General features: G+C 41.5%; 1 protein-coding gene across 20 annotated transcripts in view; it reads left to right on the top strand.

Moving 5' to 3' along the window:
• The window catches only part of EXD3 (exonuclease 3'-5' domain containing 3), a 297484-nt gene that overhangs the window by 96170 nt on the left and 183164 nt on the right, over positions 1 to 18150 (top strand). For 15 of the 20 annotated variants that reach the window (XR_005931367.1, XM_041119954.1, XM_041119947.1 and 12 more), the window contains 5 exons: positions 1927 to 2097; positions 3360 to 3527; positions 13145 to 13198; positions 13782 to 13921; positions 14734 to 14834. Coding sequence is in view for 19 of the 20 variants with exons in the window: in XM_041119954.1 (XP_040975888.1) it covers positions 1927 to 2097; positions 3360 to 3527; positions 13145 to 13198; positions 13782 to 13921; positions 14734 to 14834 (634 nt within the window). In the remaining variant the exon portion in view is untranslated. Of the gene's footprint in view, positions 1 to 944; positions 1042 to 1926; positions 2098 to 3359; positions 3528 to 13144; positions 13199 to 13781; positions 13922 to 14733; positions 14835 to 18150 lie in introns of all 20 variants that reach the window. The other 5 variants (XM_041119949.1, XM_041119952.1, XM_041119962.1 and 2 more) reach the window with 3 other exon arrangements.

Below are 18150 nucleotides of genomic sequence, written 5' to 3'. Positions count from 1 at the left end.
TTCTTTGTTTTTTTCCCCCTCAAACTATATGTACCCTAGTTGAAGTCTTCAGATTGCTAGGAAGTTTTGAAGAAGGCTTCTCCCCTGCTTGTCAAAGTCTAGCTGCTACAAAGTCAAGACAGTCTAGATTAACAACAGTGCTCCTGGCAGTTGTGTCAGTGTTTGGAGATGCTCTGCCTGTGAAAGCAGGCTTGTGCTCTTGCAGGACCTGGTGTCTGCTAGAGCCCATCCTGCCAAAGCCTGGGCTCTGACTCCAGCCCGAGGAGGAGCTGAGCGGTGTGGTGAAAGCTCTTGTTGAGTCTAAATCTGCTGAAGTGGGGCTTTAGGGGGGAAAAAAAGAAGAGAGGCCATTTATAAACAGTGCAATTTAGTTGGCGAGTTGCTTTGTTTTCCTTTGGCTGTTGTGTTGGATATTTGTGGTTGGATAAGAGCTTGCCTTTTCCTTCTGCTGAATCTCACAGTGAAGTTGGAGCCCTATGTTTAACATCGCAAATTCTTTTCACAGGGAAAATACTTACAGGGAGAAATCTGTTATCTAAAGTCACATCTTTGTTAGTCATCAGTTTTTTCATACTGCATTTGATAATCTAGTGAGAAAGAAACAGTTTCTGTCATAAACGATGGGTTTCGTGGTTTTTCCAGACATGAAAGACACTATGGAAAATAACTGTCTTCCAGTAAATATTGTCCATGAATAAAAAAGAAGAAATTCATTGGCAAATTTTCTGTAGATTTTCTTTTGTTTTCCATGTCGTTCTTCAAACTTTATGTTGTTTCCATTGGAAGCTACGGCTGGGGCCATCGTGTACAGTAAATTACAAGTGCTGGCTGCAGGCGGGAATGAGCATCTTTTGGATTTTGCTTTTTAGCCAGAAAAGAAAGAGAGCAGCTGCTCCTAGTGATTTCTTGTTTTCTGTCTCTGCTTTTGCCTTGCTCCATGCCAGTACATGTACCATGCGGTGAAAGGTCCTGTGTGGGTACTGAAGGATGCCACTTCCTCACCCTGCCAACCCTCTGAGCTCCTTGGAAACTACTTCTAATGTAAACATTATAAAGATATTGCTCAGTACTGCTAATTTATCACTTCTACCAGATGGGTAGTAAGTAGCCTATTAACATTCACAAAGTGAGTATCCAATTCCTTCACATTTCTAAACACATCACCCTGGGATTCCTAAGATTTATGGCGTGGAGTTTTCCCAGGTTCCAAGTCCCTTCGTATGGCCTTTTAGACTTGCGGAGGTGTGCCGTGCCTGATGTGCAGTGGCAGTAGGTAGTCGACAGAAAATACACTGCTCAGGTAGGTTTGGAGGAAAGGAGCATAGATTTGCAGGATGGCAGTCTGACGGAGTTTGAACTCTGATATTTCTTTCTTTTTAATCTTGTGTGTAAAATGCAAACTATTTTGATACTCCCAAATATTCCTGTTACGTTGAGGAGCGTTATGCCATTGTGGCTAAAGCGTGTATAAGGTCAAACATGAAAGCTTGTGGTACAAGAATGAGGAGGAGGGGTTTATATGCCTTATTACTTGTAGGTCTGTTAGAAGATGAGTAGGTTTTTGAGCCCAGTTATCTACCTTCAATATTGCCATTTTCCTAATAACACCCCTTTCTCCAACTCACTTCTTTTCTCCCCCTCCCCCAAATCCCAAGCCCCTTTGTCTGCCCCACAGAACAACTTCTCTGTCTTTATGGGATAATTAGTGTGGACAATTGCTGCTTTTCCCATTGGGTTTGAGGTGCAGTGAGCCATGAAGGAATCTGTAATGACATGAAAAGTCACTGGAGGCGCGGATGGTGGCTGAATAGCAACAGTTACCTCTCTGAATAGATTAAATTAAAAAAAATAAAGCTTTGTGTTCAGCTGGGGGAAGGGAGGATTCACTAATCTCTTTGTACATGACAATGTGGTTTTGTATCTCAGCAGCTCAAGGAAGAAATCAGGCGGGGCTTTGCAGGACTGGAGGACCCACTGGCAGGACTCCTAGACATGCTGGAGAGCAGCAGTGATTGGAAGGGGAAAGGGCATTCCCTCGGGTATTACATCACCACTGAGTTGCAGCTTTGGATAAAAGAGCATCCTGCTGTTCAACAGGTTAGAAAAAGAGAGAGCAAGAGAGCCGGGAGAAAGGAGAGGGCAATTGATTTTAATGTCCCTCAAGTGTCCCCAATTTCACTTTATTCCATTGTCCTGGGTCTTCTCTATAGTCTTATACAAACACGGTGTGACGAGGTGTGAAATTCGTAGTTATCTGTTGTATGCTGGCCTGAAAATGAAATAACACTGGAAGCTGTGATGCGAGAGCTCTGTTTCCCCTTCCAAGCTGGGATTTCCATCTTTCCAGATCAAACCACTTTGATCAAGCATTGATCTTGCAGCCTTTGCCGGGCTGGAGGCTTTCCCACTGGAACTCACATCCCTGCTGTCAGGATAAAACCAATTGCAGTAATCTACTCTGCATATTCTTCCAGTTCTGCAAATAGAAGCCAGTTACTGTACGATTGCTTAACTCCTGCCACATGGTGGGGAGCTTTTATCATCGGGAATGCAGTAAATGGTAACAGTATGACTTTTCAGCATTTGAATGATTAGCTTTGTAACATTGGGTCATCAGATTATACATCCTAATGTTTACCATTCTTTATGCTGCCTTATATTCTGACCTACTGATTTTTTCTTTTTTGTATGCTTTTGGCTCTGAACTGCAAGATACTTTTATATTTGTGTTGTTTCATTTCCCATTTTTCCAAATGGCTCTTTTTAGCTGTTGAGCTCTGCCATTACAGTATCTGCAAAGTGCAGTGAAGTGCTACTGGCACTGAAATTCCTATGTCATAAGAGAATGATTATGTGGGAACACAAGGATTAATACTTGTATCTGTGCATCTTTTGATGATGCTTTTGCTTTTACTGCCCTTCTTGCACCCAGGAGCAAGCCTGGGAATGAAAATTGAATTCTTATGCCTGATAGGTGAGATCTCCCTTGAGGGAAGTTGCTGGATTCAAAGATTTTCTGCTGGGAACTAGACGGGAGAATTTCTAAATAGCTGTGTTAGTAAAAGAGGGCATTTTTCCAGTTTCATATTTTACTTTTGCACAAGGCCATATGCCTTTTCCAGAATTATCCCGCAAACATTTAATGTTTTTTAATTGGAAGCTGTGAAAAAAATGTGTATCATATTGTTCTGATTTCTGCTTGCAGACTCCATGGGGAAATTGGAGAATCCCTTCCCAAGGAATTGGCTTATTCCACTGTTCAAACAAGCTGCATTTTCAACTGCCATTGAATTGTAGCCATCTTTACTAAATCTGTGTTTGATATTTTTTTTTTTTTTTTTTTTTTTTTTTTTTTTAAGTCTGGCATCAAGCTGAAGAAGCTGCAGGCCCGTGTACTCAGAATACTAGCCCAGTGCCCAGCTAATCTTCTTGGCCCTCTGATTAGCATTTACCAGCTCCATACAGCAGACCGGAACTATTTGCTTGGACATGTCAGTCATCTTTATCACAAGGGCGATTACAAAGAGGTGGGTCATGTCTTTCAAATAAATTTACCTACCCAGCTCTCTAGTTCTCTGTTAATGTCTGTGTCCTTTTTTGGATGCATTTCAATGTGAATTCCATTTCATCACAGCAGCTGCACACTGTGAATGATACAGCTTAGCATGGTCTTCCCATGTACATGAGTAGGCTGTGTTCAACCTCATTTTTTCTAATGGCTGAGTACAGAATGCTAGTGAATCCTTCCTCCACCCCTTTTTTGACCTTTGAAAGTAATAGGTTAATAGGGTTTAATTTGGAGAATTTAAGGGGATGGTTGTGTTCTTTTTTGTTTTCCTTGTCCTTGGCAAGAAAAGAAGGGATTTTAGTAGTTGGTCATAGACCTGCTGTGCTATCTCCAACCTGCCTGCAGAGAGGAGGGGCTGGAAAATCTCTCTGTTCCCACATGATTACCCTGACCAAAGGGTTGCAGTTTGAGGAGTTTCGAAGCCTCTTTACCATTGAGGCTCATATTCAAAATGTGTTACTACTCGTATATTTGAGTTTGAGTGGCTGACACTGGCAGGAGTTCACCAAAACCAGAATTTGACATGTTTTACCCTGTGGTTTAGAGTACTTGCAGCATCTCTGGCATCACCATGATGTCTTGGTAGCCTTGCAAGTGTTCTCATGAGCAAACTACAATACTGTTAATGCTTTAAAAGGCAAAAACCATAGGTTTGTTTTTCTCAAAGGAAGATGGTTCACTTTGTTGATGTGGAACAGCTTAACCTTGTTTAGCAAAAGAAAAAATCAAATAGCATTTTTAAAATCCTGTTCTTCAGTAAAGCCGAATTCCCAAGTGAGATCGTGGAATTCCATTCTTGTTGATTTCTTTGAATACTGAAACAAGGATATTTCACATTTTATCAGAAGTTCGCAGGTAGCTGCTTGAAACTTGCTCTTTAGCTCAATAAGTTTTTGAATATGAGTGTTTGAAAATCCTAAAAGAAACGTAGTATTTGACTATATTCAAGTGTGATTTTAAGGTCATGGCTCCGAAGTTATTTATTGTTTTCATTAGAAATGCAGTTCTTTCTAGATCTGGTTTTGGAAAGCTCTGAAATTTTTTTTTTTTTGGTGGAATTGTTTTGCTGTTCTTTCTTCCACAGAAAAGCTCATTTACTAGTCATTCCCAGTGTGAAGAACAGGAAACCTCAACTGTTGCTTACCCTCAGCCATAACTTTCTTCTAGTTTTGTTTTGTTGCCAGGAGGATGAATAGAATTATCTTCAAGAATAACAGGAAATCTTTTACTGCCCTTGGGGACTGATCATACCTAAGTTCACAGCAACTAACCCCCAAAAACATGGAACTAGGGCTCTGAGGACTTGTAGTGGGCTGTGGCGCGTCTGTTTGTCCTGCTCTTCCCCATCTGAGAGATGGGGCAGTAAAGCAGATTCACATGTGGGATTTTTGGCTCCTCTGTCTGTCACCAGAAAAGACAGAAATCCTTATAAATCCTTGCTGTCATTATTTATTTTCTTGCTGTATTTACAAGACACCAGGCATTTATTCTAGAGCACGTTATTCCATTGCCTGTTTTAACGCAGTTCCTACTGTGGTGTGCACACCATGAAGGTCCCCAGCTCTGCCCCATGGATTAAGGCTCCTTTCCCTCACAGAGGTTTTGGAAAAAGATTTCTTCAGAAAATGAGATCCCGGAGGTCCCTGGGGACGGCCATGGTGGTTACTTGTTTCTGAACCGCATCTGGCCCTCCCCGTACGCCTTGTTTTAGTAGAGCTGGTCAAAAGCTGAACCAGGTTGTGAATCGCAGCAGGCGGGAGTTTTGCAGTGAGCTGCTGGGACGGCCGCCTGAGGGGGGCAGGGTGCAGGTGTCCTGGGGGGCTGCAGGAAAACCATCACCTGTGCACAGGCGATGGTGGGGTTGGGGGAAGATAGCTTTATTCTGATTTAGCAGTATAAAATAGTTGCTGTGGTGAGGAGGCACCTGATGGGGAGCGCTGGCCAGCAGATGGCACTAGTGCTCCCGTGATGCAGAGAAACAAGCTGATACCGTGAGAGTTAAAGGAAAAAGCAGGGACACCTAAGTGGGTTTTTGAGGCGTCTGGCCTGTTTGGGGTTTTTATCTGCTCTTTTGTGAATGGAGATCGCAGCTGCTGGAGGAGTATGGCAGCATGGGGCCGTGCAGGGCGCTCTGGAGCTGTGCAGGGGGCTCCCGGGTCTGCTCTTCATGGCCCACATGGGGTGAAGAGGCAGAAGGGTTTCATGTTCCCGCTCAGGTAGTTTCAGGTGAAATGCGGCGGCTTTGTCCCCTTCCCAGACGCCCTCTGAAGCCGCAGGCCGTGGCTCCACGCCGTCCTTGACCCGGGCTGTCCCGGGCCGTGCCGGAGCCTGGTCGGGCTGCCGGGTGGACGGCTTTGTGGGAAGGGCGATGGCTGCCGGTGGGGCCGGGACAATGCGGGGATTCAGCAGACCGGGGGTAATGCAGTGCGAGCGAGTCTGTGAGAGGCCCTGAATAGGCCAGGCTGTGCTTGAGAAGAATGAGGGATAGGCAGAAGGCAAGCTAGTGTTTCATGGTCATCTTATGTTACACTTCAGCCTTTCAAAGAGTGTCTGGGGCTGGTTGAATGAACCTCTCTTGCACTGCGAATGCAGGAGCCTAAAGACAAAGGGGACTCTTGTCACTCGCAGGCCCCTTTCGGGAATAAAAGCCATTGTCACATGAACAGGGGCAGTCTGGCAGGCTGTGCATGCTTCAGTGCCCCATGATATCGCTAAGTCTCAGCAGAAATCACATTCAGGGCCCTGTCAGCTTTGATTAGCGGGGTCTCATGACTTAATGTGCTGCGATATTTCATGTCTAAGGGTGGTGGCTGTCTTTCTGTGGGATGAATGCCCTCTATTGTCCACTGAGTTATTTTATTTACATTTTTTTAAACAGCTTATAAAGGTAAAAAGATAGCTGTGCTTAAAGAAAAAAATCAAATTCCTTTGCTTCTGGATCAGTAGTGAGTGCTGCTCGGGTCAGATACAGTGAAACTTGTTTTCACAGTCAGCATCAAAGTTCTCATCTTGTTTAACAGCTTTATAGTAAATTCTGAACAGGTGGCAGTGGAGCTGGGTTTAGGAAGGAAACAATAAATAATCTTTTTAGCCTCTGACAACCAGAAATATTCTTGGGCCTGAGAGAGCTCCCACTCCAACTTCTCTGTATCGGTGACTAGCAGCATTTTTCTCCCCTTCATCGGTTTGGTTCTTAGACAAGACTATTGGACTAAGCTATTAGTGGGACAGGGAGTATTTAATTTTTAACAGGTTTTTTTTATTCTTGTCCACCCAGATTTATCTGTTTATAAAAGCAGAGTATATTTTTTCTACTAACGTTTCATCCGTTAATTTCTACAAATAATGAAGGTTGATTCTATATGTTAAATTCAGTTAATATTTGCTCTTTCAATTAAGACAATGTGGATTATCTATTAAAATTCAGTTGATAAAATTTGTCATAAAATAAGTTGGAGTACCCAGAGAAAAAGCTCTGGAGACACAGAATTCAAAGTTTTTGTCAGCAATACATACTACTCCAGAAGTAATTTGATAATTTGGTAGAAACGATGGTTGACCAAACTTAAAGGAATACAAATATGCTAATGTGTAGAAAAGCGTAGTTCAATCACCTACATGACCTTTGATTTTCAGTGTAGTGACGTTTTGAACACCTATTCGGGGATGTTTTTGTTTGTAGTCCTACTTCATACATGGTACTTGAGTACACATGGTGTAATTTTGCAAATCTGTCAATACAGATCACTGTTAAGATTGATTGACCACATCAGTGTATATTCAGATTTTGGATTTCTTCACTCTGACTTTTTTGAGTTGTTCTCAGGATGATGAAAATGTCTCTGATATTGCTTCTTTCCCCCATTCACCACTTTAATTACAAAGCCTTGTTCAACTCTTACTGTATTTTAAAGTGTGTGCATTTGAATTCCCTTGTTTCTTTCAAATTAAAAATAATTGATAAGAAAAACAAGGAAAATGTTGCAGGGGATGTTTCTCATGTAAAGATGATGATGTCAGTCTCAACCTTTTTTTCCTATTAACTTAATCTACTGCAAAAGGACAGCTTTAATGGCACATTGCCTGCAAGATTCATGCCACTTCAGAACAGAGGTAGCCAACCTGCAGGCCATGGACCACTCTGCCACCTGCTCCCAAACACCATGTCTTCTGCAGCTGCCTCTGCTATGGACATCTGTCTGGTGAAGTGGTTGGGAAGGAGCTTGAGTACTGCTGGGAAATAATAATTCAGATGGTAGTATTCTGCCAGGATTTCTGGGCTCTCGTCAAGCAAGCGGGCTCTTGGAGAAGAGGTGTGAATGTGCAGCAGATCTAGCCATACAGAAAGCCTGGATCTGGAGGATCTGGTGAAGGTGGGTGGCCTGTGTGCACAGGAAACTTGGGCAGCGCTCCAGAGGATCACTCATTTGTGAGGATGCACTGACCAGTTAAACCAGGTTTAAAACTGCTTTGAGTGACGTAAGGAAGACAAATCACAGAAGTGTTTGTTTCAGTTCCCTCTTCCCTTTACCTGTGCACACACATACTGCAACCTTGACTTTTACTTCTCTACCTCAAATTCTTTAGATATGAGTAACCTGTGACTACTTCATTTTGACAGTCTCACTCCTTGTAAAATATGTTTATGCTCTCTTGAAAGTGGACCTGGGAAATCTCATGTTTTTCTCATTTCTGAAGATCTTCCTGAAGACAGCTGTGTATATCGTATGCTCTTTCAGCAGGAAGTAATTAAACATCTAACCTGATGTCATACACTATGCAGTGGTGTACTCTAAGAGTTTGAGCAAAACTGATTAGCCACAAGTTTGAAATGAGTGATTCCAAAACACAAAACAGATGTTCCTGATGATTAATAAGTGGTGTGCCTTTTACTCAATTATTTCTACCATTATTATGTATCCAGCCTTTGATCACTGTGATTTTCTTAGAGTTGACATTGGATCCTCATCTGCAAAGTCTCATTCTGTTGTTTGGTCTATTCTAGGGGTTTTCAGAAATTCCTTCACCATTGGTTCAGAAATACTACACTAAGTCAGGCACAAGCATATTTACTTTTGTGTTGTTCCAACTTGCTTGCAGCAGAGCTAAGTAATGCAGGAGTCATCAGAAACCATTTGTGTCTGTCCTGCATCATCACTCCAAGCAGTGCTACTAGCAAAAGGTTATTCCTCTGGTGCTAACCCCACCGTGGGAAAATTGCCTAAATTGTCAGTGTAGACACCACCCAAGTGCACATGCCCTTGCAGATAAGATCTTGTGTGGCTTCCTGCACTTCGTACTGTATATGGAAAGAATAGTCATTTTTAGATGAGACAGAGCCAATTGCATTCATAACAATTAGAGAAGATCAGGTATTGGTGCAGGGTGCTCTGGGGTTGTGTGTTCACTTCAGAACACTCCCCATTTTCCCATACTCTTGATGTTGCAATTGCATGACTAGAAGAGTGGTCTGGTGCTTGTGACTTGGCATGAATGCATCAAGTTTGGGTAACTTCCCCCATCCTATGGTCAATGCACCTACATGCATTTTAGATATAATTTAATATAGCATTGCCCAGCTTTGAATTCTTCCCCATCCTCATCCAACCTTCCTTTGCTATGTTTTTAGATGTTTATTCTTGGGAAACAACACTACTACAAAATGTCCAAATATGATTTTCGCTTTCACTGTAATTAAATCAATGACCCAAAGCTCCCTGAGGACAATGAGAAGACTCACGAACTTTGATGGGATTTGAATCAGGCAATGGGTCATCACCTTTTCTCCTGTACTAAGCAGTGCCTTCATTACGTACCTGGGGATGCAAGGCAAGAGAGGGACCACCCTTTTCCATATTTCTGTTATGATCTGGGGCAGGAGGGTTTTAGTATAGGTTAAACACTTTTATGTGTATCAATAATGCTAATAATGCTAATTCTTTGCTGTTACTAGATTACATGCTAGAAAATCTCTTATGTATGAAATGTATTTTTGCAAAAGGGTACTTGTACCACCAGTCAAGACTATAACATGTTCTCTTTATAGCTTGAGGGAGGGTGAGTAGACCTTGATAAGCTGACAATATCTCAGCATTCACCAGAGCTTTTCCCTGTTCCTGCGTCATAGCTAGGTTTTTTGCTCTTATTGATCAGCTGCTGAAGTAGGGGAGGTATCTGCTGCTTAGGATTTTTGTCGCCCTGCTGATCCAACCCGAGTCTGAGGATCTGCAGTTGGATTAACATGATAGTTAGCTTCCAGCTACCCTGGCTAGTCTTCCAGCACAGCTTGGGAGTGCAGCACCATGTATGGCAAAATGCATGTTTCTTGGGTGGGGAGGGGGATTCTCACCATTTCAGTTACAGCATGCTGTCTGCCTAATTAAAGTGTTTGTTTTCTAACTACAAAATGAGTCTGCGAATGAGGTGTTGCTTTTCTGGAGATCTTATCTATAAACAGACTGTTAAAAATAGGGTCGTTTTACACAAAACTTGTTTGTGGAGTGAAACAATTCAAAACATGATAACAACAAAACAAAATCTTAAAATAGCTCTAAGTTGAGACCACAGACACAGCTGCCAAACACTTTCATCTTTATTACAGTTACTCATATCTCTTCTCTTATTATTCCTATTGTAAACATGCTGATTTTATCTCCGTTGTCCTCGCTATTCAGCCAGCCAGCCCATGTAACTACACCCTCCAATCCAGCCTGCTTGTTTGTTCCTAGGACCCAGGTCATGCGTGTCCTTCCACGTTTAGCTTTGTGCATGGACGAGGCTGCTGCCCTGCTGGGGACGGTGTTCCCTGCTGTGGGAAGTTTCTGTCAGCAGCACAATTTGTTTGACTGCTCCGTCACCTACTTTAGCTGGGTGATGTTAAAATGATGTTAAAAGCCAGCTTGCGTGATTTGCTTCAAGTTCCTCTGACCTGCAGCAGTGGTGGTGTGAGCTGGGTCTGCCACAGCTGGCGTTGGAAGGCGAAGTCTCTCCACACTTTGGCTAAATGAATATTCGTTGCTCTACACCCTTTGGTACAGGGTAAAAGAGGATACATCCAGTAAAAGAGGAAAACCTAACGTGACAAGGCACTTGTTCATCTGATTAAGTCACCTGTATGGTTAATAGAGATGGAGATAAAACTATGCCATTTAGATAACAGTTCTGCAGTTAGGTTAATCTGAACATGCATGTGAACATTAAAAAGCTATTAGGGAAACCATTGTATGCTTGCATGTTAAAACTAACGGATTACTTGTTTAATAAAAGTTACTAATGAGATCAAATGGTGAAACAAGATTTTGAGAGTTGCAAGTCTTTTTTTAATTTTTTTTTTTTTTTAATTCAGCAAACTGAGATACCTGGGAGGAAAATAAAACCAGCTGCCAAAGCTTTGAAGACCCAAAACCCTTCTTCAAGTCCAAAACAGAAGTAGCAACCTTCAGCTTGTATACAAGTTGAGAATAATTACTCAGTTTGAACTTTGTGATGTTAATCTGATAATTTGAGAGAAAAAGCACTTGATGCTTGTGGAGCAGAGTAGCATGTTAGTCTCTAAACAGGTGGAATAGTTATAAAGACTGGAGTAAGAGAGAGATTTGATTGAAGATTTAGCTGGGCTAAGAAATTATAATGTGCCTTTCTATTCAATATCTGGTTTGTAGCATACAGTCAGTGCATTAATGTTAGTTCCTGCTTTTGTCACTTAAAGCTGTTCTGTTGATTTCTCTTTTTGGGATGAAGCCTGGACTGTCAGTGACACGTGTTCATTTTGTGTTAAAAAAACAAACAACACCCCCTGCCACACCACCACCCCCCACCCCCAAACCAAAACCAAAACCCAAATCAAAACAAACAGAAAAAAAATATTTTTCCACTGATAACTGGGTATCTGTGTTCTTTCTGGGCAGTAAGATTGAACAATTGAACTTACATGGTGTGTGTTGATAGTCTGCTTTTGTACACTCAGTCTTTGATGCAGTGGATGAAATACATGCATGAATTTCCCAGAAGGTAATGTAACTCACAGCTTCTCCTGTGAGCAATGCTCGGGTGAGCTGTTAGGTTTTGTCTGTGTTGCTTGGCTGGGTTTGCAGAACATGTGCTTCCAGTGATGAGTTAAGTTGAGGTATCATTTGAATGCTAGGAGAGATCACAGAAAATGTGTTTCAAGGTGTGCTCCAACCCCCACTTAGGTTATTTTTCTAGTTAAATTTTGCTATAAAGTTTCACACACGTGAAGTATAATGTTGAGGTTTGCATTTGCTTGGGGGGAATGCACATTTTTTACTGTATTTACATTTGTTTACACATTCTAACAAATAACACAGTTTTAAAATGCAACTATTTTGACAAACAAATCCGTCATTTTCATGATCTTCTCACAAAGCAAAATCAATCACAAATAGCAGAGAAACCTGTTAAAGATAAGAGCTTTTCCTCTAAGCCCTAACACACTGTGTCCTCATCTGAATAACTAGGCATTTGTGAACTCAGTTGATTACATACTCTGTCCTGCTGTTGCTTAGCGTTACATGCTTGCTGCGGTAGGGTCAGACATGTTTTCAGACAGTGTTTACAACCATTTTGGAAAATATAGCCTAACTTTGGAAAGTAATTCAAAGGACACTTCATGTAAAACATCCTTGTTACCTAGCTCACAGGTATGTCAGTACTAACACATAAATGCTCTAGAAGGCTCTTTGCTCTTATTACTGTATTTACTGGAACAATACACTATATTAAAGAAAGCCATTATATGGTTACTCTGTATTTGAGATCCAAGTATTCTCACACACTACAGAAATTAGACACCATTAACTTCTTAAAATCCTAATTAGTTTATATGCCTCTCAAGTAATGCACAGTTAGATCTTAATACATTTCTGTAATCACCAGACTGGGACAGGATAGACAGTGGCTGAACCAGTTCTGCTCACAGTCTGAGTTGCTGCCATTCACCATAGCAGAGTTTCCTCATCTGCAGAAGATACTGATTTAGAGTTAATTTGGGAACATGGCAGGTCTCGGCTTATCAAAGATTTGTAGATACCACAAAAAGGAAAAATACAGTTCTTACCATCTTTCTGACTGTGTGGAGCTATGCAGAAATTATAAAAACTAAGACCTCTTGATTTCAGGGTCTTTTATCTTGAGTTTCTTTCACAAAATGCAACCATTTTACAAAATTTAAAAGGCACAGCAAGATGGATAAAGTTAACTCAGAAAGGTGTGGTGGGTCAGGTGTTTTTTACAATTATATCAATAGAAAATATCAATTAGCTGATTTTGGCCAAGCAGTTTTCTTTCTTTCTTTCTGCCAGACAACATGATCTTTAATTTTTGCTCCAGGGTATGCTGCTGCTCAGAATATGCAACTCTACCAAGAGTGGTTTTGCACATTTCTAAGTGGAATGTATGAGGCCAAATGTTTATATGATTTGTACTTGAAAATTTAACAGAAATAATTAACACATTAAAAATTTGGATAATAGCATATATACTTCGCTTTGGAATAATGCCCATTTATCCACTGTGGTGTTTTTCTCCTAAATACATAGCTTTTTTTGTATTTTCTAGGCAGCCTTACTGAGTATTAAGCTAAAATTACAGCCAGATCAAGATGTGGAGAAGGTGAGTCATTTCCTCTGCAGGCTTCTCTGTCATCAGATCCACCTTTTGTTAAGCAGGAGATCCATCAAGGCCCTCCAAGTTGTGCTGCCTTTCACTTGAGGCTTTTTTTTGTTCCCAAGAAGTAACCCCTGCATTGCTGATGTACCTTTACATCTAGGGAAGTGACAGAGTGTATTTTGTTAGACCCCATTGCAGCTTACTGGTCTATTTTTCTAGCTGCAGCCACGTTATAAAAAATTCTAGCTGTGTTCTTGATAAATGGTTATTGCTATGATGGAGTTTAGTGCTTTTGCTATTTTGACGCTTTGCTTATATTTGTGTTGAAAATGTCATGTCATTTGTGTTGGCTAATATTTGTGTTGAAAATGTCACATCACTCTTTTAGGCAGCACTGGTCGATTAAACGGGGTTTGTGACTTGTGCGCCATGTCTGAGCAGCAGGGAATGGGACAGCCCTCTGCCAGGTTTCAGTCTGCAATGTCATGGACCTCCTCCATGCCTTCTCTGTGCTGCAGTGCTCAGTCTGCGGAACATGGTGATCAAAGGCAGGACACAGTGCTTTAAATGTAATTTCTTCTTCCAGATGTGTACGCCACTACTGCTCCAAGATAAAACTAACTTGGTGGAAGATTATGTGGGAGAATATCCTGAGCTCCAGAGCAAGCTCTTGCAGATTCTGGACATGTGGTGTGAACCTGGTTTTAATATCAGAGACATCACAAGGTAGAAATGCTTGTTGACTTTCTAAACAGCTGGGGCCAACTTGCTGTCAGAGGACAGTATGTTCTCTGGTTGTCTATCTAAGATTGTTTCTCAGTGTAATGGTGTGCAATGTATTTACTTTTCAGCAGAGAAAGGGGAAATTCTGGTATCTGTGCCAGAGTATTCTCAAACGCCTCAGCCCATAAGACAGAGGTATCATTCCTATTGACAGATGCTCAGTTCCTGCCAGGAGAGAGCAGTGCAAAATGAAACCTGTGCAGTAGATCTTAGCAATGTAACAATATCAAAGCTTCCTCCAGGACATTGTAGCAATCAGACTCTAGTGCTTTGCTGCAGACAAGGGTGAGTTTCAGTATCGGTTGTACAGGTTTTGCAGGAAGATAATACTGTGATGAAGTGGCAGAAAAACAAGAGATGCAAGTGGTTAACCTTCATGTGCTCATGGAATAGTCGTGTGTGTTTTAATTTATAAATTGCTTCTCACTAGAATAGCTTCTGTCAGTCACAAAGCCAACAGTACAGTCAAACTCTCAGGGTAGATGCAATAGTTGCAGTGTTAGTTCTGAAAAAAGACGAGAGGGAATTGCTTGCTTTCTCTCTTTAAAATAAGCCTCTGGACTCGCTTCAGTCATTGACTGGGATATTTGTGTGGTTGTATTGTTGGCTTTTTGCTGTAACTTGGGAAAGGTAGCGGACTGTTCTTAGTAACACCTAGCAAACCCTAATACCTGTACCAAATATCTACTATTTGGGAAACATACTTGAGGTGATTCCACGGATGTTTCTTTCTGATTTTGTTTATTTGCTTATAGACAATATCAAGGCCTGTCCAGGTACAAACCAGATAAATTTAACCGCAAAATGCTAAGCAAGCTGGTCTTCAGGCTCCTAGACCGATTTAACGTGGATCCAGGTATGTGATATTGCAACATATTGTAGAGTTATCTCACCAGTAAAGAACAGATGAAGTCAATTTGTCTTCTTCCATGTTCAGCAAGGAATCTGTGCTGTAATTTATCATGGGCACTTTAAGGGTTTAATTAATAATATTGAAAAACAAGGCTGGTAAGTTATGGGAATTATCACTTTGTGCTGTCAAAGAATGCAGTGCTTGTGACTGATAGACTGCTTCTTCCATGATATGAAATAAATCTTGACCTCAGAATGGCTCTATGTAAACAAATGATGGTCAGCTTTGAGTTATGACTCCATTCCACTCACATAAGAGGCAAGTCATTATTCATTTGGGGATCTGTTTTCTTGAGTTATGGGTCCGTCAGCTGGGAAGAGATAACCCTTGGGAAGCAGGAGCCTCACAGTCCTTTGTATTCTTTGCATAAACTAGGGTTGGTGGTAGGGAATTTTAAGGCTCTTGCAGCCTTCTGAGAGAAGTAACACATTTTACATCACTGAATAGATCTGCTTCACTACCAGTTATCTAACAAAATCTACTTTATTTTGCTTTGGTTGTTAGCGGGGACTGTTGATCTTTTTTTCTTCTCTTTGGGACCTTGCGTCAGAGACCTTTAGGGGCACCATTGTGTTCTACCCTGCAAAGCTTTTCATCAGCAGCCCTAGATACGCAATTCTCTTTTCTTGGACTGAAAAGCATTTTCTAACCACAAATTGTGGGCTTATTACACCTGGCAGCAACACTATATTGCATATTAATCTTCACATCTTCAGACTGGTATTCAAAAGTTAGATAATCCTTACGAACCCTCATTGGAGGATAAGTAAACATAAACTTAGCACATTGGTGTGAAAGCTGAGACATATAGGGGGTGATTTATTTAAAATCTAAAACCTTCCCAGGAGTTTACTAGTCTTCAGTAATTTTTCCTCCTTTGCAAGGTTGGCTTTTATGATCTGTAAAGAGAATTGAGTTGTTCCCTTTTTCTTATGAAATATCCACCAAGGGTATGATATTAACTGTAGAGGTGAAATTACATAATTGTTCACATGCAAAATCCTGAGAAATTTAAAAAAAAATAATCTAGGAGAGGAGCATGTAGCTGTTGATCTCAGGTGCTCTCTGTGGGGTGGTAGTGTGCCTCAGCCTCGTGATGGTGTTTCAGATGTTGTAGCTGCCGATAATAATGGCCAAATCTTGCTGGTCCTCCACAACACATTCACTGATGAGGAGGTTCTTTGATGTAGATGCAGATCCCATTCCTGCCTATGCTTCCAGAGAGTAATCTATCCTGTGCAAACTGCAGTGTCTACAGTGCAAGATAAGTCACTTGCTAGAGAGGGCTGTCCACCTCTGTTGATGTGAGGGGGGATGTGGGCTACTGATTTAGACAAGATGCCAGATTTGGGGTGGCTAAAACCAGTGCTGGATGACTCTCATAGTCCAATATATGAAAGTAAATGTTTTTTTTTTTTCATAATACCACATGTAATTCAGAGCAGGACTTCACACTTTGCTAAACTGTGGCCATCTTAGTCTTCTTTGAAATGCTTTGGAAGGGGATGAATGCCTACAGAGGAAATTCTGCCTTAGTGTTGGTCCTGCTTGAACTGAATTGGGAAATGGTGGCAGCTGGAATAACATGGCTTTCCTCTTCCTCCCACCTCTTTCCCCTCCCTTCCTCTGAATTTCTGGGTGTTCTTTCTCCATTCTTTAGTGGAAGTAAATCTGACTGTGGGGAAAGAGTGTACAAAAAGGAAGCAGGCTAGGTAAAACATACAGATTTAAAAAACCCTCATTTCTCTTGTTCTGAGCAGTTCCACCAAAAGCCAGCAGTGAGGTAAAACTCACAGTTCTTGTTACCTAACCTGATTGTGGGCTTGTTTGATGCCGCAGTCTTCTGCTGCTTTCTATCTCCTCTTCACTCATGACTCCTACTCGCTGAAAGAGGCTGAGAGCAGCAGCAGAAGAGGGAAGTGGCTTTTGGTGAGAAAGGCTGGAGGAGGACAGGGTTTTTTGGTATGAGAAGGCAAACTTGTATATGACTCAGTTCTTGCAGTTCCAAATCTACTTTCATATTTCACTACCCAAGCTCACTCGTACCCACTCACAGTAAATTTCACTGACTGCTAAGCAAAACTTAGGTGTTGATCAGCCATGGAGATTTGAAACACTCCTTGAAACTGCCAGTCTTAAATTTCAGAGCCAGAAAGGAGGTGGCCCAATATAAAAAAGATCTGGGACCTCAGGCAAAAAAAAAGCGCCATCATCTTAGATTAGTGCTTTCTTTTTCTGAACTGTGTTCCAGTATTCCTCTTAACACACAAAACACTGCATGGTAAGTGGAAGATTTTCTGCGAGTCCCAATAAACTGTGTGTGGATTCCATTTAATTAGCTTTATTGGGGAAGGAAGAAGTTGGTCAGAAATAGTACGTGATTGAGGGAATTGAGTTTTATAGAGTCTTTTCTCACACATGGGTCAGTATGCTCTGGCTTAACAAGCCTGTAGCTTTTGCGGGCTAATTACTTATTACTCTTTGGAGACCCTGTGAGATTGACTTAGATTTACAAATGCAAGTTTCAGTCAACACAGCTCTCAGAGATGAGGGAACAGGCCCTACCTAGGTTTGAAATGGTTGAGTATTTTCTGTTGTGGTTTTGCACAGCCAGTACACCACAGAGAGTTCAGTGGCGTTTTTCATTGAAAATTCATTGGGTATGAGGTAGAAATGATACCACTTTGAAAAGTACAACTGTCCTCATATATTGGGCCTTAGTGCCTATACAACAATAAAGCAGAAAATAGGTAGAAAAGAGATGGTAGTTGAAGGCACAGTTTACAGTTACCATTGTCCTGTAGCAGTGTAATAAATTAGCTGAGCACCTTAAGTTTTGAATGCTATGAACATGTTTTTACCATAGTCTTTAAAAAGTTTTTTTTTAGCATAAACTAAGAGAAATGTTTCTCTACGTTTGACCACCAGGTTATCCTTTTGGTTTAACTTTTAATTTCAATTTGGTGTGAATCTTCCTTATTAAGCCCCAGAACTGATTTGCGAGATAAAGCGTTATCACTCCGTCAGTGTTGGGGCAGTAGAGGGCAGACGAGGGCTGCTCAGCAGTCTGGGCATCTGCTCAGGTAAGTCACAACTGTCCTCGGACTTCATCAGGTCTGCCAGATCGGCGAGCGCATTGCGGAGCAGTCACCAGGGAGAGCTCCACCAGGGACTCGCGGGAGTCTACAGAAGGCACTTCCAAAAGGTGCTGTGTTAGAGAGAGAGGAATGGCTGTTATAACTACAGGAGTGCCTTTGGA

This window comes from Aquila chrysaetos, chromosome 24, assembly GCF_900496995.4.
Source record: "Aquila chrysaetos chrysaetos chromosome 24, bAquChr1.4, whole genome shotgun sequence".
Classification (NCBI taxonomy): domain Eukaryota; kingdom Metazoa; phylum Chordata; class Aves; order Accipitriformes; family Accipitridae; genus Aquila; species Aquila chrysaetos.
The sequence above is the reverse complement of the archived record's forward strand: the minus strand, read 5'-3'. Positions and strand labels throughout refer to the sequence as shown.